The following is a 25,011-nucleotide window of genomic DNA, read 5'->3' on the forward strand; positions in this document are numbered from 1 at the left end:
GTGTTTCCCTGGATTAGACTATTTATTCCTTATACTTTGCTAAATCCCTGACCAATTTCCAAATATTTGCATGCCATCTGTAATGAGTGCATTCACAAGTATTTAAAGCGTTTGGACAATATGCTATTATTCAGCAAATGTATCAAGCATGCACCTCACTTTAGACAAATAAATATGTCCTGGTTTATTTATACTGTTGACCTTTACAACTTTGATACTTGGTGAACATGAGGAAAAGTTCCTAGATTGGTGCAAATCTAATTTATTGTGCACAACTTGCTTACAAAACTAAGCCCCAGTTGCTGAAAAATAGGACTTTTGTGGTAAAGATCTATGAAGTGCAGAGGTGACTTGCAAGTCTCACATATTTTAGTATATTTACACAAAGAGATGGTGACTGTGCAGTGCTGGGACCTTTTGGGTCAGCATTTTTCTGATAGTATATCAATAAATTGAAAATAATGTGGGTTTTTTCTGGACTTGACACCTAATTTTCATCTTGGTGAAGACATGCTGATGTCTTTGGCTTAGTATACTATATGTAACAGAGGAGTAGTACTATTTGTATTGTCGGCGTTTGAGGGCAGCAGAAACACTGAGAGAAAGACCCGCCCTGAGGGAAATGGCACCCCCCTGGAGCATCCCCCGCCTGGCCGCCGGCCGGGCCCGCTGCCCCCTCCGCTGCCCCACAACCACGGCGCCGTGTCTGACACGGCCCCGCCACCACGGGGCGGGGGAGCGGCGGCTCCGTCCCGGCCATTCCCGGCCGCCTCATCCCGGTTCCCTCATCCCTCCTCCCGCCCTCTCCCGCCCTCCGCCCGTTGCCAGGGAGCCGCCGTTGCCATGGCAGCGGCGGGGCGCATGCGCGCGCCCGCGGGAGTGCCCGGATGCAGCGGGAGGAGGCGCTGCCGCCATATTTGCCCGGAGAGCAGCGAGCTGGTAGCTGCCGAGCCCCTCGGACCCATCGGCTGCCATCCGCCCCGCGCCGCCCCGCCGCCGCTCCGCCCGCAGGACATGGACGATCGGGAGGACCTCGTCTATCAGGCCAAGTTGGCTGAGCAGGCTGAGCGCTACGATGGTGAGCGCGCGGGCTCCGGGAGGGCCGTGCACGGCCAAGGGGAGAGGGAAGAGAGGGAGCGGCCACAAAATGGCGGCTGGGCGGGGGAGGGGGGGCAGGGGCGGAGGAGGGGGCGCACACAAAATGGCGACGGGGAGCGCCCCTGAGGGGCCGGTGGAACCGGGGATGGGGGGCCCGGGCGAGGGGGTGTCTCGGGCCGGGGCGGGGCCCCGGGCGGGGGGCGGTGGCGGCAGGAGCCGGGAATAAAATGGCGGCTGCGAAGGGCGAGTCCTGGGGGGGCCGGAGAGCCGCCCCCGCCTCGGGGGACCCCACAAAGAGCCCCCGCTACCCCTCGCGGCTCCGCGGGGTCGGTGCGGGCCGGGCCCGGCGCTCCCCCGGCCGGGCCGCGCGGGGCGAGGGCGGCTCGGCGCAGACAACGCCCATGGGGGGGGCCCGGCCCGCGGCCCCTCGCCCGCCGGGCTCCTCTGGGGTCCCGGGGGACGGGGCTGCGCCTCCTTCTCTGCCTTCAACCCCGGCTGGAGACCCCGCTGCCCCCGGCAAACCCAGAGAGAGCGAGCGCTCGCCCTGCAGGGATCGGGGACTTGATTCATTGCCCAAAGAAAACGCGTACGCTCTCATTATGTGGTAGAAATTATTACGGATCGTTTTACTTTTCCAGCACCTTCTTTTCATCCTTTTTCCCTTTCAAGCTTGTGCACTGTGCCTGATCATTAAATATACCTGATCGTTTAATATCTGGGGAAAAATGGGTACAGGGGAGGAACTGGCAACCCTGGGTGGTGTCTCTTGGCCCAAAAATGTCTGTCTTGCAACTGTTCTTTTAAACATGGTTCCCTTGCACAGAATAGAAAGGGCCTTTAATTTTCTCGATGGTGTTACTCATCTAGGACTGTTACTTTGGCCCAAGAGCTATGATGTTCATTTAAAGTGAAATAAACACCCTTCCATATAGAAAGTGTGAATGCAGTTACACTTCATTTAGAGGTAGGAAGACACTCCAGATACTTTCTGTTCATAAATTTCATAGGCAACATGACCAAGGTTTCACCAAATGACAGATTTTTACTGAGTTATGCGTAGAAAACTTGTAATGACACCATCGCAGAACATCTGAAAAATGCACATTTTGGAGAGGAAAATATAACCTACAACAAAAAAGGAGGTCTAAGTAAGACTCTTTTAAGTTACAGTCCTGATAGGGAAATGTGGTAGAACAAATAATACCACTATATGAGAACAGTCAGGCAGTTTCCACAATAACTGAAGGACTTACAGGAAAAAAAATGCCCTCCCAAAACCCAGGTATTGGGGTACAGTGTGATTGACTCAGACAGAGGGACACATGCAGTTCCATATTCCACAGTAAGAGTGCAGGAGGGAAGGGTTCTCCACCTGGTATGGATGAGTCAGTGCAACTGGAAGTGTTGGCTTTGGTTTGAGTGGAAACCCAAGTTGGATGCTTGGCCAACATCCTGGAGAATTCATCATCCTTGGGATCTCTTGAGGCATTACTGTGTTTCTGGGGTTTTCTTAAGTCAGCGGTAAATCAGTTCTTTAGAAGGTAATCAGACTCTCCCCCATGGTACAGATCTGCAATGCAAACTTCCTGTCAACTAATAAAAATTGATTAGTAGGGATTATTGCCTTGGTGCAGCGTTTCCCTTGATGGACTTTTGGTTCCACCAGTGCTGTGAATGTTTGCTAAACAAGCTGCCTAGAGCAAAATGTAGACTCGTTCTGCTGTATTGCTTCTGAATGGTAATGAGACTTGTTACAGTTTAGGAGGGAGCACTAAACTTAAAGTTGCCTTGTTTAAATCACTGCTGTGGGTTTTAGACTTGCAGAGTTTTTAGGAATCAAGTTGGGTAAACATATTTACGGTGCACCCTCTAATTCTGCCAAGTCTGAATGCATCTTCACATTGCTCGTGTCCATGGCCTGGAAGAAAATGTACTGTAGATACTGTTTTATCATCTAATTCTGTGTTCTTGTTCAGCTGAAACAATTAAAAATTATTGGCATAATTTGTTCTTGTTTATATGAAATAATGCAGTTCTGCCAAGATCATAGCTGAATAATTCTGTGAACAAAATGGCTTGGGAAGCAGTATGGTAAAATGTAAGTTAAACTTCATTTTGCTCCTCAGTTCACACACAACCATGAGGTCACACTTACTAATTGACACATATAAAATGAGGTGATGGTAAGTACTGTCTACAAATATGTGGTAACACAAATCCCTTGGGTAATCTGAATGCGAGTTTGACAATTTTTTGTGCTTAACATTAGGTTGTGTCAAGTTCTGTGCCATCTTCTTTCTCCTGGAGACTAAGAGTGGTGGGTTGCTATTTATGTATAGCTCATGGCATTTATAGCAGCACTTATGGTGGGCATCCAACTGTGGCTTCTTTGGTGTTACTTACCTGACCTACTTAGGGAATTCATGAAGCCTTGGGAACTGCATTTGTGAATGGTTGGGAATCTAGTCTTGTATCTGTACTGTCCTCAGTGTGTTGGCCCAGATTAAGAGGGCAACTTTCTAGGTACTTTTGCAGTGTAAGTAGCACTTAAACCCTGATCTCTGGAGATAGTCAGACACCCAAATCTCTTAATATCTTCACAGATCTGCTTAGGCATGTCATGGCAAATCACAAAATGCCAGGAAGCTTAATTGTAGTACAGGAAGCTTTGTGAGAAATCTCACTCACTGCTATTCCTTCAAACATTGTCATTGGTAGAATAATATATAACTCTAAATGGTCTCCTTTTTTGGAAAACAATTGGAGTAAGTAAGATTGTGTTGGCTTGTGAAATTACCATCCTAACATTTGAGTTCTTCATATCGAGAGGATGGATCTGGATTGCTGTAGACTGCTGCTGAATGTTGAAACCTGAATGTTGAAACCTGTTCCTCGTTGCTGAAGCTGGGTAACATCTTTGTTTTAAGCAGACTAAAAAAATTATATACTTTAAACAACTGCTTTGTACTGCAAGTCTTGAAGTACATGACTAAGGTGAGGTGAAATAGGTGGGGTTTTCTCCCCTGAAAACCAGATAATAGGTCAAAGTACAGGTAAGGAAAAAAACCCAACCCATCCATATTTGACAGATCTCTGGACTCCCAGTGCAGCACCCTATGTATTTATAAATTGTCTGTCAGGGAAATGTGTCTTTATTATGGGAGCAGTGTGTGCAGCAGTGGGTTCAAGTCAAGATTTGAACCCCTTTTAGAAAAATCTTCATAGTAACAGTTTTTCAGCTTAGAGCTTAATGAAGAATCAATAAACTAAGTAAGAAACTAGACTTTAGGTTGTGTATTAATTTCAGTTTGCAGATGATTGGTCTGTGTCAACCAAATGTCAAGCACAATTAAGTTTTTTGGGTTTTTCCCCCAGTTAATGTTCAGCACTTACCCTGTCTGTCAGAAGTCTTAGTGTTGTAGTGACGTGGGGTATGACTGTCTCTGGTTTGGGTAGATGTGAAATTGCTAAAAGGCAATCAAATCTCAGCATATCCCTAATAATTGTGGGAATCTAAGAGTTACATGGCCAAGACAGTGTTGGAGGAATAAGACTGTTAATTTTTTTGAGTGACACTTGTACATACTGGGACACAAATTGACTTGTGATGGTGAGGAGCTGTGTTGGGAGAGGGCCTTTGTCTGTAGTGGCCTTCTTGAACTTCCTGAGGTACCAAGTGCAACCAGAGGAGACAAAATTCTACAGTTGGATGGTTTGGTTCTCTACAAGGAGCCCAGAAGATGAATTGGTGTCCAGTTCACTGGGTACTTGTGTCAGAAGATGACTTAGTAGCAGAAATGTGTATGATGAGGCACAGTCTTTAGAGGTGAAATACTGGGGAAACCCTCTTTATTTACGTCGACAGCTCGAAGAGATTATAGTCATGACTTAGAAATGATGTTCTTGTTGCAAGAAGGACTTGTGGTGGTTCATAGGATTGATTATGTAGAACATCCCACAGTTGCTTGGATAACTTGGCCTTAACCTGCGTGTTTCTCCACGTGTGTGAAGGTCCAGGTGTATTTGTAGGACTGTGTTGCAGAGTCACACAGTCACGTGGGGGAAATGTTTTGACTGCACCAGCTTTTACAAACTTCACACAAGGAATAGCAGCATAACCCTCTGCTTTGTCCACAAAATAATAATCAAAGCCACTGTGCAGGTTGGGTATTATTTTGTAATTTTTTTCCTCCTAGCCTGTTGGTTGTCTTAACTTCTTGAAATCTACCTGTTAGGTTCTTTTATGCTCATTTGCATAGAGCTTGTACATGATGGTGAGTGTGAAATGCTTCTCATGTTTATTTGGGTTCTAGTCTGGGCCTTAGAACCAGTTCAGTTCTCTAAATGAAGAACAAGATTAATTTTTTTCCCTGAGTAGTTGTTGTCTGAGCTGGTGACCTGAATCAGCCAGTTGAGAGGTCAGAGGGGTGTTGAGCTGGCACGAGGGAATTGATAGGGATGGGGGGAAAGCCATCCAACCACTCACCTCCCTGTGAGCTGCAGGATGGGCTTAGCCATCCCTTAAGTCTTCATTGCCAGATGCTGGATTTCTTAAGAGAACAGGAAAACCTTGTGCAGGCAATGTAATAGTGTTTAGAAGAAGAGTTCCTGATGGATGGAAGGATGAGACCTGCTTTCTCTTGGAACTCATCAAGCCCACTGATGCCAGGTGGAGGCCTGCAGTTTTGGGGAATGCAATCTGAGGGCATTAGTCTGCACAGTTACACTCATTGCTCTTTGAAGAAAACACACTTGCCCCTATTTCTTCAGTTCCTTTTGTGTTTGTTCTTAGCAGTTTGCTGCTACTACTGAGTCAGTACTCAATATTTGCTTCTGTTTCGCTGGATCACTTAGAAGTGTTAGTATGGATTCCAGCACAGATCCCTGTGTGATTCCACTGGTGGTCTTTCTCTGCTCTGAACTCTTCAGTCTTACATTCATACCCTGTTTCCTGTCTTTCAGCCAAGTGTTTATCCATGTGAGGACTTTCCTTCCTATCCCATGGCAGTTGAGTTCCTTAAAGAACCTTGGGTGAGGGACCTTGTCAAATGCCTTTGGGAAATCCAGGTAGACTATATCAATCATGTCTTCCTTGTCCATGTGCTTGACTCATTCAAAGCATTCCAGTAGATTTGTGAGGCGTTACTTGAGTTTACAGAAGACCAAGTTCTACAGCATAATGTTTATGCATATACCCACTCATTCAGGGTATTTTTTGTAATTCCCTTTAACTTGACCCCTGGTGAGTGTCAGGTTAATGGTTTTATAGTTCCTGTTGAGTGCCTGGTGGAACCCTTCTCAGATTAACAGTGCTGGCCACTTTGTGTTTGCTGCTGCTGCTGGTAAAGACTTCACTGAGAGATTACAGTTTAGGGTCAGATACTTTGAGTTCTTGAGACTTGTTGCTGATCATCTTTTGTTCATTGCAAGAATGAACAAGTACAAGACTAATACTTGTATTAAGTCTTCTCTGAATACTGGTTATGGTGCATGATCATCTATGGTGGACACGTGGGAAGACTTCTTTTTTCTCCTGTGTTCATCACGTTCTCACAGCACACTGGATACTCAGCTTTTAGCTTTTGATATGCTGAAATAGATACTGGGCAGCAGCTTAGAAACTTGAAGAGCTCAGTCTGCTTTATTGCCCTTAGATAAGAGGAATAGAAAGCATTAAACTTAAAGCACAGCTTCCTTTTTCTGATGTTCTGCTGCTGCTTCTGAAGTCTTAATGGACAGTTAAGGTAGTGGTTCTGCTACTCTTCAGAAATATTTAAGAATTCTACCTTTTGGGTTCTCCTGAGGTTCATTTGATTTGACTGTGATGACCATCACGTCATCTCCATCCCATCTTTACTCAACACGTTCTTTTTCTGTTCTTATTTCAACCAGCTTTCTCACTTAAGTATTTCTTCTTTTGGAAGTGAAGCACACCACTGAGAGATTTTCTAGCTCTTGTTCCTGCTGGGGTCATGATGAACCAGGGTGTGGTGGCAAGGGATAGTTATTTCAGCAGTGAGGTTGAAGTAGATTCTGTATATGTTCGAAATCATGAGGAGGGGTTGTTCACTATATAGAATGAGATGCTTTGTAAAACAGTCTGACACTGTAGCATCTCCATTAGGGAGACCCAGGCACTGTGTGATGCCTCAGTTAGAGGTTGCAAAACTGTAGTTTTACCCCAACAAGTTCTCTTCAACGCATCAGCCTTTGTTTGGACCAGATGGTTTCTGCTACAAGCACAGATTTTGGTAGAACTATCAGATAGTGGTTATTCCTTTGATAGGGTCTGCTGTTTCTTGTTTTGCATCCTATATTAGGAAGGTTTTTAGTCTTTCCTCTAAATTTGTTGTACATCTTCCATTTCCATATTTCTTTACACAGGGACATTGTAGTTCCTTTTTTTTTTTTTTTTTTGATTCTGCAGTTTGAGAAGCAACAAATACTTAGTTTCCCATCTGTCTCTGTTGGAGAGGCAGTCATTATTTTGTGACCTAGTAGGAGTCCTTATCAGCTGTGCCCTTTGTACAAATCCTGTAGCTTGGCTGCTGGTAAATGGTTTATCAAACGTGCTTCTCAACACTTGTAAACTTCCCCTTTACATTTTAGAGTAAGGCTTATTCTTAGTCTTTGACATTAAAACCCCAATCCCAGGCCAAGTACCTTGGGATTTTAAAAACCCCTTGTAGGTAGCTCTCAGTATGGTGGTGACCAGTGTCCAAACCCCTTATGCTTTACAAGCTGTGCATGTGTGTCCCTTCTGGTACTCAGCAGTGGCTGGAGAGGAGTCAGCAGTGTTTGCAGTGAGGAGCCAGCATTTTAATCATAGTAGCAGAATGAAGGAACTTTAAAAAAAATTGCATGGGCATTGTTTTAGTTTCGTAGTATCTTAGGCAGTTGTTTGGAGTCACAATCAAATGCCTTTTTCCAATAGAATATACAAATCTGATCAGACCAAATATCTGTTTATTGTGTTATTTCTTAACCAACAGCAAGTGCTTGGGGAAGGATATAAATCTAGGGCGAGTGTCATTCTCCAGAATATTCCCCTCTCCTTTCATGGTTTATACTTTTGGGATTTCCTGCTCTGGTGGTGGCATGATCTGACAGGAGCATAATAAGTCAACAGCCACAATCAACTGACAGGCTGGAACTCAACCACTTAAACTACAGTTTTGAATCTCCATAACACCACTTTCTCCATCGTGCAGTGTAAGCTGCTCCGGATTCTGTGTGCAGCGAGTTGTCATTACTGCAGTAATCCCTCTTACTGAAATGTAATCTCAGACTTGGGTTTTGTCTTGAATGGGCCCTCAGCTTTTCACCTCCTTGTGGAAACTTCCAGATAGGTAAAGCTGCACTTAGAATATAAAACATTTTTTCTCTTGGCAGGCATAGATGGCTTTGTTTTTCTATGGAGTTAGTTTTCTGTTGGAGAAGATACAGATATGTTGTCCCCTTGCTTTTTTACTGCCAGAGTTCTTAAGATTATACATCAGGCTTAAACTTTCAGGGCTGGATTGTGGCTTTACTGTGGGAGGCCAAGGTATGTGCATAATATTATTTTATCTTGTTGAAATATCAGCCCAGAGTTTTGTATTGTAAGTAAAATTGTGCTCATTATTCAACTGGAAACCTTTCTCCAACAGCTTTGTGGGTATGCTGATAAATGTTTTCTCTTTGGGTAAGATGCTTGTTTATGGGTGGGATTCTAATCTGTGGTTGTGTAGTTAATTTAGGATTAAGATTTTGAGGAGAAGACCTTTCAGTTCCTTTTATCAGGAATTGCTTTTGTATTGAGAGGTTGTGTACCCAGTATGAGGAGTTGGTGAAGCTGGAGGGTTTTGTGCTTCAGCATAAATGAAGAAAACCTCAGGTGCTCCCCCCATCCCCCAGCATCTTGTTATCAGTGACTGTCACTTGGCAAAGAATATGTTTGACTTACTAACAAGTCAGTCATAAAAATGTTGGGGTGATAAGGTCTGGTTTATGACACCGGTAGTTCTGAGCAGGTGGCTGTTTTCCTTTGGCTCCATTGTTCCCATGGTTATGGTGGCTGTACAGGAGGGTAGTTAATGACCACCTTTGCAGAAGACTGAAGAGGTGGGGCAGGGCTAATATGTACTGACAGAGGTGCTTCTCGTGGATGTGCCTCTGCTACTGCTCAGCTTGTATTGGATTTGCCCCCCAGTGCCCAGGGGTGTTGGACCTTTGTTTCAAGATGTTTAGGCAAGTAATGGATCAAATCCTGCAGAAGCCAAGCCATATATTAGATCTGTAATGATAGGTTTGAATGTACTCTGAGGATCAGATACTCCTTTACAGGGAACAGCAAGTCCTGTGTATCGTTTTTTCTTTTAAATTTCCACAGTAAACAAATTCCTCTACGAAAGAAGGAGACCTGTAGTAGAGTTGATAAAACATACCCATTTTTCCCCCAGTTGTTGAAATTTTCTGATGCAGTCAGATGATCTTGGAAGCTGTTATCATACATGTTTCTCAACCTCCATACTTCTGGACTAATTATTACATGTGTATCATTGTTTATTATATGAGAGAGGTGTGAGTAGTTTTTTGTTCACTTCATTGAGAAGCAGGTTTTCTATAGAAGCATTGTAGTGCATCCAGTGGTATGACTAAAGTGCTCTGTAATTAATCCCAGTGCTTAAAACACAGTAATATAAACTGTTTTAAAGAAGGGCAGGATCTTCTGTACCCTCTTGTGTTGCTCTGTGGTGTCAGAGCACAGGGTTGCAAGTGTCATTGAGAAAGTGTGGTGTTCTTCAGGAACCTGCAGGTTTCAGAGAAGGTTTTAGTGTTACTCAGTTTCTCTTGGCTTTCATAACTTCAGATTTGATGGGATCTTGGTTAGTTAAGCTTGCCACATATCTAAAACCATGTGTGTTTGATTAAAGTGTAATACTTAGACCAAAGATCTTCAGATTGGTGAAGATTCTGTGGAGAAGCAAAATCTACTGGTAGAAGTAGAGATTTTTTTTTTCCCCACTTCCATTGGGAGCCACTATAAAATTTTGTCCTGCACATGTGGAGACCTGTTGGAGACTGATAACGTTGTTCCTACCAGGGAGAAGATTGAGCCTACAGTCTCCATTGCTGAAATAGCTTATGCCTGTTTAGATTGTGATTTTGACACCTGAGGGGAAAAATGACAGTTAAGCTTCATTAGTTTGCCATTGCTTGTGCTACCATGACACAGCAGAACACAAGGAGGCAAAATGATGGGAAGGATGATGAGTGAGCAAGGGAAATAGGCCACAGAACAGCAGGGCATCATGTTATGGGAGGCACAGCCTAATCACATGGTTGTACTTTTGGCAGAAGCAAAATGTGTCAGTGAAGTGTCCCTCTGTGCCTGGCAGGTAGTGGTGAAACAGTTGTTCTCTTGAGGAGATGTGGTAGTTGGGGCTTAGTCTCGTTCATTGATGGTCATGTTTCCTGTCTGTGGGATTCCCACCAGCTCTGGAAGCTGGAAGGTGATTGAACTGGTGAATGAACTGAAGCCCTGGGTGGCAGGACACCACTGCTCCCTGCATGTCTCATACTTGGCTCTCACTGTATATTTAACACTACTTTTCTCATGTGTTGCAAGCAATCATAACGTGGTTAGGTAAGGAAAGGATTATAACCTTCCTTAGGTAGTTCAGTCTTTTGTTTCCACAGGAGTGTAGGAAAGTATACTTGGTAATAATCGTTTTAACTTTAGGTTTAGAAGTCATTTCCAACAGGCTTGAAATATAAATATAAGTTAATTCATGTTTTGTGTAAGTGGCTGCTTGGCATGGGTAGATGTGTTTGTCTGGGTACCCTCAGGATTACTGTTTTGTTACTTCTCCAAGCACCAGATTTTTCTTTTGGAGGTTCCTCTTGCAACTTTGACTCTCTTCCCTATTAACAGTACTCATACTTCTCTACATCTGTTCAAGTCTGGATTTTATTTTTTTGTTAATTACCATGTTACACCATGTTCCAGTTGACAAACTGGCGGAGCATTCTGTGATTTTTCAGTTTATCCTGACAGTACCAAGAGCCAGGTTACATTTGCTCATGCTTTTCTCACTGTTCACTGCCTCCTCTGAAGCACTTTGAACAGAACACATTCCTGTAGGATTGTCCTGATAACTATTATGTGGAAAAATGTTCTTGCTCCTAAATCCTTTTTTCCTGTTAAAAAAGCAAACAAAACCCAAACCAAACCAAAGACCAAAAAAATAAAACCAAAAACTAAGTTAACTTTAAAGAATTTTGGGGGACTGTTGTCAAATGCCTTTAAATGAACATCAGATACTTCCTTTGTGTACGTGCTGATTGATTTGTTTGGAACACTCCGTGTAAAATTGAGGAGTAACTGTGATGAAAGGAGGAGGAAGCCTAATTTCATGAGCTGTCATTAACATCCAGCTTGTATTGAATGGTTTGAAAGATGCTTCAGCTGTGAGAATTAATTGCCTGACCTCTTCCTCCTAGAAATGGTTGAGTCAATGAAGAAAGTGGCTGGAATGGATGTGGAGTTGACAGTGGAAGAAAGGAACCTGCTTTCTGTTGCGTATAAAAACGTGATCGGAGCCAGGAGAGCTTCCTGGAGAATAATCAGCAGCATTGAACAGAAAGAAGAAAACAAAGGTGGAGAAGACAAATTAAAAATGATTCGGGAATATCGGCAAATGGTAAGATGGGGTCGGTCTGACAGCACCGGGTCACTGAGTTACGGTCCAGCTCTGGTACCCTTGCCATGAACTGCCCTGGGGTTCAGATCGCCTGTGGGGTGGTGACCTGTGACAGGGTGACAGCCCTGAAAGGCTGGAGTTTATTCCTTATCTGGAGAATAAATATCCTTGGTGAAGGGGAGAGGTTGGGTGGTTTTGTGTAAACACTCAAAAGGGCATAGACTCAAAGAAGAGAGGGAGGGCTTTTCCCTCAGTGCATCAGCAGATCTGCCAAGAATATGAACTGTGCTTCCTCTTCCCTGCTTACTCAAGTGTGAGGCTGCACATACTCAGGAGGTCTTATTCTTTCCAACCTGACTTATCCCAAGCACCATTTATTTTTATTAACCCTGTCAAAGGAGGTGTTTGGCTGTTAAGCTTCCACTTCTGATAAAAGTTGCTTTGGATCATACAGTGACACTTTGTGCAGTTCCAGTTCTCTGTCCTACAAAGTTCAAAATCCGGACAGTTGAAAGGCCAGTTGAAGGATCTTCAGTGCTGTTCCTGGCTCCTTTACCTTCTCTCTTATTGCTCTGTGTTCCTGGGGGTGGTGGATGCTAAGATGTCCTGGTCATCTCAGCTGTGAAACTTGCACATGTAACAACCTCCAGGGCCTTACTGTTTTCTCTCTCTTGAGAGGGGGAAAAATTGATCCACATAACTTCATGGTGACTAGTCAGTGTGTGCAGCTTTACCTAAAATGGAGAACTTGGAGCAAGCTTTGGCTTCCACTGGTAAGGGCTAATGAAACTTTCAGCTATTAGAACAGGGAGTTGTTGTTTCCCTTCCCCCCTTCCCTAAGTGATGGTTTAGCATGGAGCAGGCATGCTCCCATACTATTCAGATCCCACACACTTCTGCAGAGACTTAATCTCCATTATTTGAGGACAAGTGCCTCCACGTGTTTCACATCTTCACTTCCAGAGAAACAGTGGAGTCTATTATATCACCTGGCACTGATTCATTTACCACCAATGGAAATGATGTTGGCTTGGAAATCTTCTCTCAGGAATGGCTCTGGACTACTTTCTGTTGACTCACAGGGTTTCTGTTGCTCCGTGGAATTGTTAAAGTTGTGAGTTTCTAATTTTACGCTGGCATGTTGATGGAATGAGACTCTGCCAGTTACATACAGTCCCAAATACCTTTTCTTGATGGATGTCTACAATCTTTCTAACAGAACATATAAAACAATAGCTGTCTAATGATTGTTTAAATTTGTCTCACACTGTGTGCTTCCAGGTTCTTTTGCACAAGATTTTGTGGGTGGTTTCTGTCTTCTGCCAAAGATCTTTTAATGGTAAAAAGACTTGGGTTTTTTTGTTTTGAAAGGACTTTAGAAATAGGCATTATCCTTTATAAACAGGACAAGGGCCATGCTGGACTAGGGTGCAAGAAATAGATGTCTGTAGTCCTTGAGGCATCAGGAGAGAGAGGCCACACTGAAGTGCAGTCACGCCAACAGTGTCTTCAGCTGTTAAATCCTTAAAGGGAACAGCTCTCACAGCTGCCTGAGGTGGAGGAGTGCAGTGAGAACTGGCATGTGGTTCTGTGCTGGAGGAACACTGGCTGTGTCTGCTCAGCTCCAGAGGGAGTTTTTCCAAGAGGCTTCTGAGTGTCGTCTGTAGCTGAAGACCATATTCTGTTAGGAGCTGCTGGGAGAACTTATTATGGGTTGGCATCTGCTGTAAGGAGAGTGTGAATGCTTTGGTCTCCATCAGTATTTATAACTTAGCTCGTGGCTGATGTTTGGAGGGTTTTTTTGAGCTACCAGCCAGCCTGACTTGGGGCAGAGCTCAAGGGATGGTGTGTTGAGAGGGCAGGGCCAGACTGCTTTTTTATGAAGCATCAACCGGAGGCAACAGAGAGGTGGTGGAAGACACCAGGCTTTGCCTCTCCCCAAACCACTTCAGATAAATGTAGCAAAACACATCTGTAGCCATGTGCCCCTCCACTGGGGCTTGTGTTCTTCATCCTTGAGAGCATGAAGTGGTGTGTGGCTGCACACAGTGCAGTTCACTTCCTTGCAGTCAAACCAAACCCATTCCCATAGCATAGGACAGGTGTTCACCTTCCCCTTTCTGCCCTGGATTTGTGGCAGATGGGTGTTTCTAGTGCTCTAACTTAAGCCTGGGTTGTATTTTGGGGCACCTGTCAGGCTCTCTCCTCCATGCCCTCCTCTTAGAAAGGTTTGGCAATTAATAAGTTTGCTTATTTTATTTTGATCACCTGTGTTTTAGAAGCTTTTATGTCTGCAGAGTTGAGAACTCAGCCTGGAATCTGATCAAGCTGGCAGTGGCACTGACATAAAGGCAGGCAGCGTGGATTGGGGCAGCTTTTGTGCACCCACTGGGGTGAGCAGTCCTTCCTTGCTGGTCAGATTCTGTAATCCCAGATGTCCTATTTGGAGCTGGAACGGTGATAGACCCTAAACCTGCCTGTTAGGAATGCTCTGAACAGGCTTAGTGTGGGCTCTTGTGCTGGTTTGCTGCTTGGCAGAACTTGCTAAGCCACTCTGTCTAGAACAGATCCTTTTTGTACAAGAGCTTTTAGGGTTTTGTTATGGTTTCTTTTTTGTGTGTGTGTTTTGTTTTGTTCTTAATCAACTTGATTTGTATTAAATCTTTTTAAACTAAGCTTGGTGAGGACATTTACATTGCTCTGGACAGGAGCTGATCTCTGATAACTTGTGTGACTGATCCTTTAGGCAAAGCTGAAAAAAGCTCTGTCTGAGATGAAATAGAAGTTTGTACATGTATGGTTATTTAACTAAAGAGGATTAGAAACTGATTTAATTCTTTGCAGTTTTGCTGAAGATCTCTCTGCAAAAGAAGTCATTGAAAAAGAGGATCAAGAGGAAAGAAGTTTGCAGGAACTGACTGCTGGCCAAAGGTTTTATATTGTAGCCCAAGAATATATGAAGTAGATTCTTCTCAAGTGACCATATTTCAGCAACTTCCTTAAGCTTTTGTCACGTAACTCTTAAGTATAGCATCTGATTGTTCCTCTGAATGTCAGGGCATTCTGACATTGTTTGTACATGAAATTTGCTGTTGATTAATTTATCTAAAGGAACTTCTGCAAATCTGTTATTTCCTACAAATCCGTGTGTGTATGTGCCAGTTTGGCGTTTATTTTGGATCTGTAATTTTAACACCTCTTTAGTAACACCTTTTTAGCTGGTGTGGTTACAAGCCCTGACAGTCTGGGAGCTGAATGGTGATAAAAGTATTACATGGCAAAAAAAATGCTTAAAGGAGGAAAGCAAACTGCTTGGGTGGGAGGACAGGAAGGGATGGTGGACTCAGTGGGGCTGCTCTTGTGAGCCAAGACATACAGTTTTTGATAGTTTCTTGTAATTTGAAAAATCTCTACTTTATATGAAATCAGCTTGAGCCAGTCTTCAACTGTAGGTACGAAAGGTACTGTGAAATCATGAGACAACAGCAATAGGTGTCTGTCTGCACTCAACCAACCACTTCTACTGGAATGACATGGGAGGCTCAGGTTTTGGCAATATTGATGTCAGAGGATGGTTTTCAGCTTTTTTGGGTGTGCTTGGTTTCTTTGCTTTCAGGTATGAAACTCTCTGTGGTAAAACCTAACCTCACACAGCCCTTGCTTTGTATTCGAAACTAGAAAAAAATGAAGGTGATGTGACTACATTTTCAATTCTGACTATTAAAATCCAGCATCTGTTTTTAAATAAGGCTTTATATACTGGTTTTTTGGCCACAGACCTCACTGGTAGAGTTGATGGTTTCTGCTTTTTCACTGAGTTGCTGCACTTTATCTTTTTCATTTGCCTCTGGAGTTCATTTTCATGTTGTACCTGACCTTCCTGTTTGCTGGCACATCTTTGTTCTGTTCTGATACTCCATGATTTTTGTCTTCAGGCTCTTCTGTCAGAGCTTTCCCTCCGAGTAGTCACTAGAAATCTGTTCTGAAGGTGCCATTTAACTCTGGGGTCTAATGGGGTTTAGCTGATTTGTGTTAATTACCTTCAAATTGTCCCCTTCACTGTTGCCACTTTGGGAGCAACCTTCCAGGATCAAAAATGTAAGGAATTGAGTTGTGCAAACCTTGCAGTAAGGAATTACATCCTGAGATGAACTTAATGCAGCAGTCTAGCAAGATGTCTTCTGGGGAATTCATAATTCCATCCTTGAGTTACACATTTCATCATCCATCAGTCCTTGCCTCTTGTGTGTGCCAGCTAATTGTGCAGAACTGTTTTGCTTAATGCACCTGTGGAGGAGCTGGATTTTATTTTTCTCCCTTTAGAAATTCCTCTTTGGAACTTTATGATGTTATCAATTTGATATTTTTGAAATAGCTCTTAGTCTTATGTGCTAACCTTGCCCCCTCTTTTAATTATGAATTAATTATGAATTGTGGTTTTATTTGCATTACTAGGTTGAGACTGAACTGAAGTTAATCTGTTGTGACATTCTGGATGTACTGGACAAACACCTCATTCCAGCAGCTAACACTGGCGAGTCCAAGGTTTTCTATTACAAAATGTAAGTATGTTCTTGTGAGGAACAGACCTCTTCCTGGACCTGGAATAGAGACAAATGCAGGAGCTGTACATGTGTGTTCTGCTCACTCAACCACAGTACCTTCTAGAAAGAGGGCAGTGCAGTGTCTAACCAGTATCCCTTCTTGACTGCCATGTCCTCATCGTGTGGTTTTGGATAGATGATGATGTTTGGAATAATGCCATGAGGACTTAATGTAAACTGTTGTGCAGCTCTTAAAGGAAATTGCTGTTTCTTACATCTAACTGAGCTACTAATGTAGAAATCACATCCCTGCTTCAGTGTTTTCTGCTCTGCTCATGAAGAGAAGAAAACAAGGCAGACAGACAACTGTCATGTAGTGATGGTTTAAAATTCCCTCAGCTCCTAAGACAGTGTTGTCTAGACAGTAGTTCAGCAGCAGGTCCTTGGTGTGTGAATACATAAACATCAGCCTCAGAACGGAGCCGTTAATTTAGTGTCTGTGGGGAAATGAGGATTACTGACTTCCTGCTGCTTCTGTTTTCAGGAAGGGGGACTACCATAGGTATCTGGCTGAGTTTGCCACAGGAAATGACAGGAAGGAAGCTGCAGAGAATAGCTTGGTGGCTTACAAAGCTGCTAGTGATATTGCAATGACAGAACTCCCGCCAACACATCCCATCCGCTTAGGACTTGCGCTCAACTTCTCTGTATTCTACTATGAAATTCTTAATTCTCCTGATCGTGCCTGCAGGTATGTGGTGACTGGGAACATGGGGCAGTGTTGTGTGAATACCAAACAAGCCAGAAGCTGCTACTTGGGTAACTGCTTTTCCTCAGTGGGAACACTGGGCTGGCTTTCTTATGAGTCCAGACCCATGTGGTTGTGTGGGAGTAGATTTTGTATGAGAAGCAGAACAGTGATAACCTTGATTTGATCAGCTAATGGCAGTTCAGCAGCTTGCCAGGTTAACTCTGTGCATGCCCTTAATGTGCCAAAGGTGTGAGGTGGTTTAATTTACCCCTCTTCCCGTTGGCTATTGCTCAGGGTAGGAGGGATCCTGCTACTAATTCCTGTGAGCATGTATTGAGTGACAGTGGCTCACCTGTCCACAGGGCTTTGGCTCATCTGAGCACAAAAGTGGTGATTGAAACAAATACTGTTTGTCTTCCTGTCACTGCAGGTTATGTATTACACTTCCTTTGAGCTTTTAGCAGACCTCTGTCAGGATCCAGAAATTTTTAATAAACCAATGTGCTTGAATAAAAAGTTTCTTAAGCACACAAGGTGACTGTTTTTTAACATGGCAGATACTCGAATGAACATCTAAACACTGTTAAACAACACCAGAATTTGTGGAGGAGCTGTGGATGTCACACGGCCAGACTAGAGGATGGGTGTGCTGAGGCAAAGGCTTAACCTGTGTTAACTTGTGCTTCTGGATTCTGTTTAGAAATACTTGTTAATTCTGATTTTCTTCTGCCCTTACAGGTTGGCAAAAGCAGCTTTCGATGATGCTATTGCAGAACTGGATACACTGAGTGAAGAAAGCTATAAGGACTCTACACTTATCATGCAGTTGTTACGTGATAACCTGACACTATGGACTTCAGACATGCAGGGTGATGGTGAGTAAATCCTGCTCTGAAAGCTGCATCCCCCAACCTCTGCCCAGGACACAGAGCATGGAAATGCAGATGGGTTTGATGATTTACTTCTGTCTTCCCTCAGAATTGACCCTCCTGCACTTCCGTCCTGCCTTAACGCTGGCTGAGGTGATAGGGCTGACACTGGCTCCCCACCTGGCATCTGTGATTGTTCTTGAAAGCAGTGACTTCATTGAATTCATTTTTTTCTTTCCTTGTCATGTTCATCTCTGGTTGTCATTCCAACCAGATGTGAACTTCCAGTGCAGGAGGAACCACTGCAGGTGATCTGGTTTCCCCCTTTTTCCAGGTCACTCTGCATTTCTGTTGGCATTTCAGTGGATGATTTGCTGCCATTATACTAATCACTCACCTTATGGCACTTTTGTATCTTTTATGAAGGATTAAGTACAAGGAAAAGAGAAGAAGGGTTTTGTAAAATACTTTGTTGCCATGGGAAAAAGAAAAGAGATTGGGGAAATGTACTTTAATACTGCCAGAATGGCAGGTTGTGACTCAAAGTGGGCTATTGCCAGAGAAAATGCCAGATATGTCCCCTGCAGTACCAGAGGGTGAGGCATGGATTGTTTCTGATTACTAAGATTTGATAGTATTTAAATTTGGGTGGGGTTTCTTGGGCATATTGAATGGGCTTTTTCAGCTCTTACACTTTCACTTGCAATGCTGAGTATAAATTTACTCATTTTAGGTTTTTTGAGTTACACCTTCTGTTTCACTGATTACTGGTAATGAATTAAATATAATCTCTATCTAGAAAGATGAAACTCAAGTTTACTTCTGCAAAAATCGTGTCCTGCAGACACAAGTGGAAAAAGCTGACTTTCTTTACTTTTACTTTGGATGGGGAAAAAAAAAATCAGTCCTGTTTAAACTATTTTGGGTACCCACAAATGCCCAGAGGTTTGAAACATCCCTGCTGAACTTCAGATAAATACAGGAGTGTCTTACATTTTTTGGTGAGGTGTCACTTGAAGCACAGTGGTGGCCACACAGCATTCCTGTGGGTACCCCATTGGTGCAGTGTCCATCTGAAAGCCAGTGTAGAATTTTTTAACTCTCTCCTGACTCCCTGTTTTTCTGCAGGGCCCGTGGGTTTGAAGTGTTGTTACTCAGTAGCTTCTGGCTCTGCCCTTTGGGCTGTTGACAGAACTGGGAATACTGTAAATGTGTAGGATCTTGGCTCCTAATTTGTTCCACATCCCAGTGCTTAAGGCTCTTGCACAGGCCTTGTTTCAAGGATGTGGGGTTATCTCATGGATGGATCCTGGAGGGATCTGTACAGACTCTCCTCTAAACACCTCAGGAGGTGTTAGGTGCCTTCCTTGCTGTGGTTAGGCACTGGGAAAAAGAAATCTGTTTCCAATTCCCACAGTTAAGATATGACCATATTTTTAGTGGAGCCAAATACCCTGGTGCTCTGTGGAACCATTTTAGTGCAGTATCAGGGCTGGGTCACTGTTTGAGACAGAAGCATTAGAACATCTTCCAAAAGCTCTTAGTTTGCCTGTGAGCTGGGTGATGTGTCTCATGGGTCTCTTATTTTGTAGAAGTTCCACAACATTATTATAAGGCTCTTTAGATTTTTGCAAAAAGAAATATAGATTGGAATTTCTTGCTTCATAATTAGCTCCACAACATAGAAAATAGACATTTTGGTTCTTTCTAAACTATTTCAGATTATCCTCATTGTTGGTTACAATGTGTGCCAGAAAGATGATGATTACAAAATTACTGCAGAACTACTTAAAATTGGGGTGTAATTCTTCAGATCCCTCAAAAAAGTGTTTATGCAGAATGTTTAGACACAGGTGCAAAGTTAAGTTCCCTCATTTCCTCATGCCAGGCCAATATGCTCAGTGAGTGTGTTTAAACTGCTGCTTCCAGAACTCCATATTCCCAAAATGGGCAGAGCCTGTGAAGGATAAAGTCAGTAGTGGCACAGTTACCAGTTTCCCAAGGACTGGGGGAGACTGGAAAAGGGCTTTTCTTTCACCTTGAGCTTTTCCCTCTTTCCATTTCAGCTGTGCAGGTCGTAGGGAATGACTCTGTAGAACCAGGCCTTTCCCAGCTGCTGCCCTCCCCATCCCCTTTCCCGTAGCTTTTCCCTGGCACAGATGAGTGTTGAGTTGATTTCCACGCTTGTAACGTCGTCTCCATATGATTCCTGTTCTCCCCTTCTTTCCTGCTGTATAGATTCCTAAAGGAAAGTCCAACTGTTCATTTCCTAAAAACTCTACTTTGTAAGTGTCTGCCGTGGCTCCACGAGGTGCTCGGTGTCAGTGTCACTAACCGTGCCTGCCTCTGTCACTGCTCTGACCACGCTGTGGCCCTGCTGCCCCTCCAGGGCTGGCACCTGCCCGGGGCCCCTGTGCTTGACTGAGATCCAAAGTAACCCACACCTTTGGGAACTGAGCTGCAGAGCTGGGCATTAAGAATATTTGGGCATGAAAAGTACTTTCACCATGGCCTGTTTGAGGGGTATTTGCTTCAGTGCGTTGGTTAGAGCATGCTCAGATCTTTTAATCATCTTCCTGGGTTAGGGCTGTGCTTTCCTCTCTTAAATGATCTGTCACATAATATTGTCTGTAATGTTGTTGAATGTCAGATGTCCTGTGTTCCTAGGCCACCTCCTCTAAAATCTACCTTGTGTTGTACCTGGTGGTAATCCTGAATCTGGACATGCTCTGAGCAGGCATCCTGGTTATCTGCTGGAAGCCATTAGTCTCATTTGATTAGACTTTATTGCAAATCAAGTTTTTAATTGCTAGTTTCTGTTTATTGCCCTTGAGAGAGTACTACCTCTTGTGATTAAGTTTAAAGAAAACACTTTCTCAGTCTCTCTTATCAATTAACTGAGTTGTGCATGTGTTGTGGCACCAGCTGAAGTACCTGAAACTTTCCCTGTTGCATTAGAACTTTGGCCAAGCTGTGTGGAGGGTGTTGCATGGGGCTCACTGGGGCAGCTGGAGTGTCCTCAACTACAGGAGTCCTTGTGGACAGACCTCATCCCACTGCATGTCCCAGCCTGGTTGAATATGCCCAAACTGACTGTTTTTCAAGAGAAATTAACTTCCATTACATGTTTTTCTTTAATAACCTCATTTAAGGTTTCTTGTCATGTTGAAGTAGAGACATTTTCCATACCTTTGGTAATAACCTGCCATCAGTGGTACTGTGTAAAAGTACTTTGCTGTTGTTGAGACTTGAGTGGACTTGAGCAGAAAAAAGTCCTAATTTCTAAAACCCGTTTAGGTCTCATTTCTGTAGTGAGTGAGTAAATGTCCCTGGTGCTCTCTGGAGTAAAGATGAGGGTTTTGGGAAGGTGTTTCCCGATCCAAGGATGTTGATCCACAGCCCTTCTGATGATTTCTCATGGATCCAGCTCTTGCTCAGCAGGACTGATCACCTGTGTGGTGTCAGTTTTCAGCAGTGGTGGTTTTGTTTGTCCTCACAGTCCTTGTTCTGATGGCCTGAGCTGCAGTTCTGGGTGAGGTGTGGAGGTGATTACCAGGCTTAATTTCCATGGAAACGCTTCACTCCCGAACTGGCAGTGTTGGGTGTGAGAGTGAGTGTGTGCTTGCATGAAACTATTAATCTCTTGATGCTTGTTAAGCTTTTCTGCAGGTCTCCTTTGTGAAAGTTAACGTTTTCCTTACTTTTACCCACTTTTGTAGGTGAAGAACAGAATAAAGAAGCGCTGCAGGATGTGGAAGATGAAAACCAGTGAGACACAAAGGCCAACAAGAGAACCCATCTCTGACCACCCTTCCCTTTCCCCACAAAAACCCTCAGTGTCACTCTGAGAACCACCAAATCTGACTTTTACATTGGGTCTCAGAATTTAGGTTCCTGCCCTGTTGGGTTTCTTTATTTTTATTTTTTTTACACAGTTTAAAAGTTCTTAAAGGCAAGAGTGAATTTCTGTGGATTTTACTGGTGCCAGCTTTTAGGTTCTTTAAGACACTAACAGGACTGCATAAAGGCTCTTTCAGCATTACTGTATTGTGTTGCCAGCTGTGGTGACATTGCCATCAGCCCTGGAGGTGACACCTGAAGGCCCTTAGACTCGTAGGCAGAGATTTGTCCTGGCCAAGGCAGTGTGCATGTGGTGGCATCTTTCCTTTTTTTTTTTTTTTTTTTCTTTTTATAACTGTTTAAACTGAATTTTATACCAATGTTTCAACTTAATTGGGTATTTAGCTTGAAGTTACGAGGTTGCATTGGGACATACATTGTAGTGGTTTTACTGTATAAAAACAAAAAGTTTCCAAACTGCTGAAATGTTGCTGAAAAATCATGGTGCTGGTAACAGTTCAACAATCCGTGGCTGCTCATTCTTGCCTGTTCTTTACTCTCCCTCCAAGCAGGTTAGCATTGAAGGTGGCATTGATAAGCCTGCATGCGTGTTCAATATTTTTTCTTTCTCCCTCCCCTCTCCCCATCTCCCTTCGCTCGCTCAACCTCTTTTGTTCAGTATGTGTAACTTGAAGCTAATTTGTACTACTGGATATCTGACTGGAGCCACAGATACAGAATCTGTATTGTTCTTACTGAAACACAGCATGGAATTAACATTAAACTTAAATAAAACAAACCTAAATTAAAAATGCCAAATATTATTACGGCTTTCTTTTAGGTTTCAGTTGTTTTGGGAAGAGTAACTTTTGTTTGTTTTGTTACTCGTGGTAGGAACAGTTGGAGGGGGAGACAGAGCGAGCAGGGACAGCCTTGTTCTCTTCAGCCATGAGATAAGGAAGAGCTGGTCTGACGTGGGAGTGGTGCTGCTGTGGGAATAGCTCTGGGAACAGCCTGCAGGGCACACCCTGAGCCAGCCTTTCCCTACCTAACTGTATAAAACCCATGAGCTGGTTGGTGCTTTCCACTCACCTGCTGTTACAGCACTCCTCATCCACTCCAGTTACCCTGTTTCTTTTTTCTCCATCTGTGTATCTTGCTGTCCATCCTGCTAAGCTGATGGAAATTCTAGTCCTAGAAAAGGACTGAAAAACAAAGTCCTAGAAACTTTTCTCTAGGAATAACCTGGCCCTTGTCCTGGACAGCAGCAGGACTGCTCTGTGTAGACAGATGGGCCCAAGAGCCAGAGGTGCAGCAGGGCTGGGGCAGAGCCTGCCCAGCAGAACAGGTGAGGAAACTTCAGAACCGAGACAAGGGGTGTTGGTTTTTTTGTAAAAATTTATTCGGTGTAGTCTGGAAGGGGCTATAGACCAGCATAGACAGCATTGTATATACACACTGAGCACAGGGCTGGGAATGGCCCCAGTGGATCCGGCATTCCAGGCCTGACAGGGGCATCCTGTCAGGAACCAGAGCGGAGGAGCCGATGGTGGGTGAGAGGCAGCACATGGGGTTAGATCTCAGTCAGGGCTTGGCTGTAGCTGTTTGTGCTACTGAGTCAGGATAGAGGTGGAATGGGAAGGATTCCTAAGGCAAGTGGAGTGCAGGATGCACTGAGGTCTGGAGCTGTGGTGTGCAGGCAGCAGGAATCCCACACGGAGCTGTGCACCCTGTGGCCGTTTGGGTTTAAAGTGAAGGTGCTGAGGATGAACCTCTGCTGTGGTCTGAGCACTCCAGGTGTGTCCCTGGAGCTGGGGAGCAGCAGCAGGGCTGACCCAGCCCTCCCTCGTGAGGCAGCACTGAGGCATCGACATAAATACTGCGGGAACTCAAACTTCCAGTTATCGCTAAAAAGAAGAGGAAAAGCTGTTTTTCCTGAACGTGCTGCTCTGAGCTGGGTGGGGAAGGGCAGTGGTGACTCCCAGGCAGGAGGGAAAGCTTGTGCCCATCCCAGGGCCAAGGACTACAGGCCAGTCTGGAGACACACAAAGCAGTGGTAACCTCTGCAGTTTGTATTAGACTGTGTTTGTGTGGATATGAAAAATTCCTACGGTATAAAAATAGCAAGAAATGGGACAGCTGACTTCAAAAAAAGGTAAAAGTCTCTGGATCCAGATCAGTGAGGAAGTTGCATGATGGGTTTTTCAGGTTAATACCTTGTAACCATAAACTAAAAACAACAAAAAAAAATTCCAAATCTACATAAGTTTCCACATCAACTCCATCTCTCGTAGTGCATCTCATCCTCAGCTATAAAGTATTTACAGGTTTTACTCATTTACACAATATGGCTTCACTAAATTGTAACACAAAGCATTAAAACATCTCAGAGCAAAATTCTTCATAAAACATTCTGGATACAAAGTTTGGCATTTCATTGGTTTGGCTGAGAAAGCAGCAGAGTTACTTGTTTTCTGACTGTGCTTTTTTGGTGACGACAAGCACAGATTTTGGTCATTTCCATCGGGGCTTAAACTCTGTTAACAGAGTCAGAGCTCCCTCTCCCTCAAAGCCCAGCTGAATGTCCCGAGCTGCGGCCGCTGCGTTGGACCCCGTGTTTGCCACTTGGGAAAGGAAGAGAAGAGAAGGCCTTTTGTTTGGGACTTTTGAGAGCAAGACAAAGCAGGATGTATTTTGTGGTGGTTCTGAAAGTGCAGGTCTTTGGTAACGATAAACAGAAAGAGCAAAGCGAGGAAGGGGGGGGTTGCTGGGAACAATGTTCAGCCAATTCCATGGAGGGAAAGGTCCTGGCACAGGGACACGTTTCATCATCGGGAATTCAAACGAGGAGCAACCTGCAGGAGAGGGATGGGTTAGAAAGTGTTCAAAACAGAGATGCTGCAACAGCTTCAGTTCCCAAACCATCTTCAAGCTGAGGCTGTTCCAAGCAGCCTGTGGTCCTGATGGGAGCTCCCAGCTCTGACACTGGAAGGGAGTCAGTGCAGTGTGGATTTGTCCTGGATTTATCTCTGGATAACCTTTAATCTGACAGTGCATAAATCAGCTGTGTGACTGTATCTGACTGGCAGGACAACCACAAACAAGCTGAGAAAGGGAGAGGATTTTTTTTTTTTTTTTTGCTACCTGTGCTTTTAAATGTATTTAAAATTTGATGTGCTCTGGAGTAACGTGTTAACGCCCTGAATATTGGGGGGAAATACAAA

The 25,011-nt window shown here is 43.9% G+C and overlaps 2 protein-coding genes across 8 annotated transcripts in view; one reads left to right on the forward strand and one right to left on the reverse strand.

The window, feature by feature from the left end:
* The first annotated feature begins 880 nt into the window (after positions 1-880).
* YWHAE (tyrosine 3-monooxygenase/tryptophan 5-monooxygenase activation protein epsilon) lies at positions 881-22,606 on the forward strand. Of its 2 annotated transcripts, XM_051809768.1 has the most exons (7): positions 881-1,078; positions 11,584-11,783; positions 16,239-16,345; positions 16,872-17,078; positions 17,817-17,953; positions 20,186-20,232; positions 21,667-22,606. In XM_051809768.1, the coding sequence occupies exons 1-6, from the start codon at positions 1,015-1,017 to the stop codon at positions 20,191-20,193; spliced, it is 723 nt and encodes a 240-aa protein (XP_051665728.1). In that variant the 5' UTR covers positions 881-1,014; the 3' UTR covers positions 20,194-20,232; positions 21,667-22,606. The 2 variants fall into 2 exon arrangements, with proteins under 2 accessions (XP_051665728.1, XP_051665726.1); XM_051809766.1 differs by lacking the exon at positions 20,186-20,232.
* MYO1C (myosin IC) overlaps positions 22,104-25,011 on the reverse strand; it is a 55,928-nt gene continuing 53,020 nt past the window's right edge. For all 6 annotated transcript variants that reach the window (XM_051809717.1, XM_051809723.1, XM_051809721.1 and 3 more), the window contains exon 32: positions 22,104-24,642. In XM_051809717.1, the coding sequence (XP_051665677.1) occupies positions 24,616-24,642 (27 nt within the window). In that variant the 3' untranslated portion in view covers positions 22,104-24,615. The remainder of the gene's footprint in view (positions 24,643-25,011) is intronic.

The sequence above is a fragment of the Manacus candei genome, unplaced genomic scaffold, assembly GCF_025592945.1.
Source record: "Manacus candei isolate 608988 ecotype Guabito, Panama unplaced genomic scaffold, ASM2559294v1 h1tg000076l, whole genome shotgun sequence".
Classification (NCBI taxonomy): domain Eukaryota; kingdom Metazoa; phylum Chordata; class Aves; order Passeriformes; family Pipridae; genus Manacus; species Manacus candei.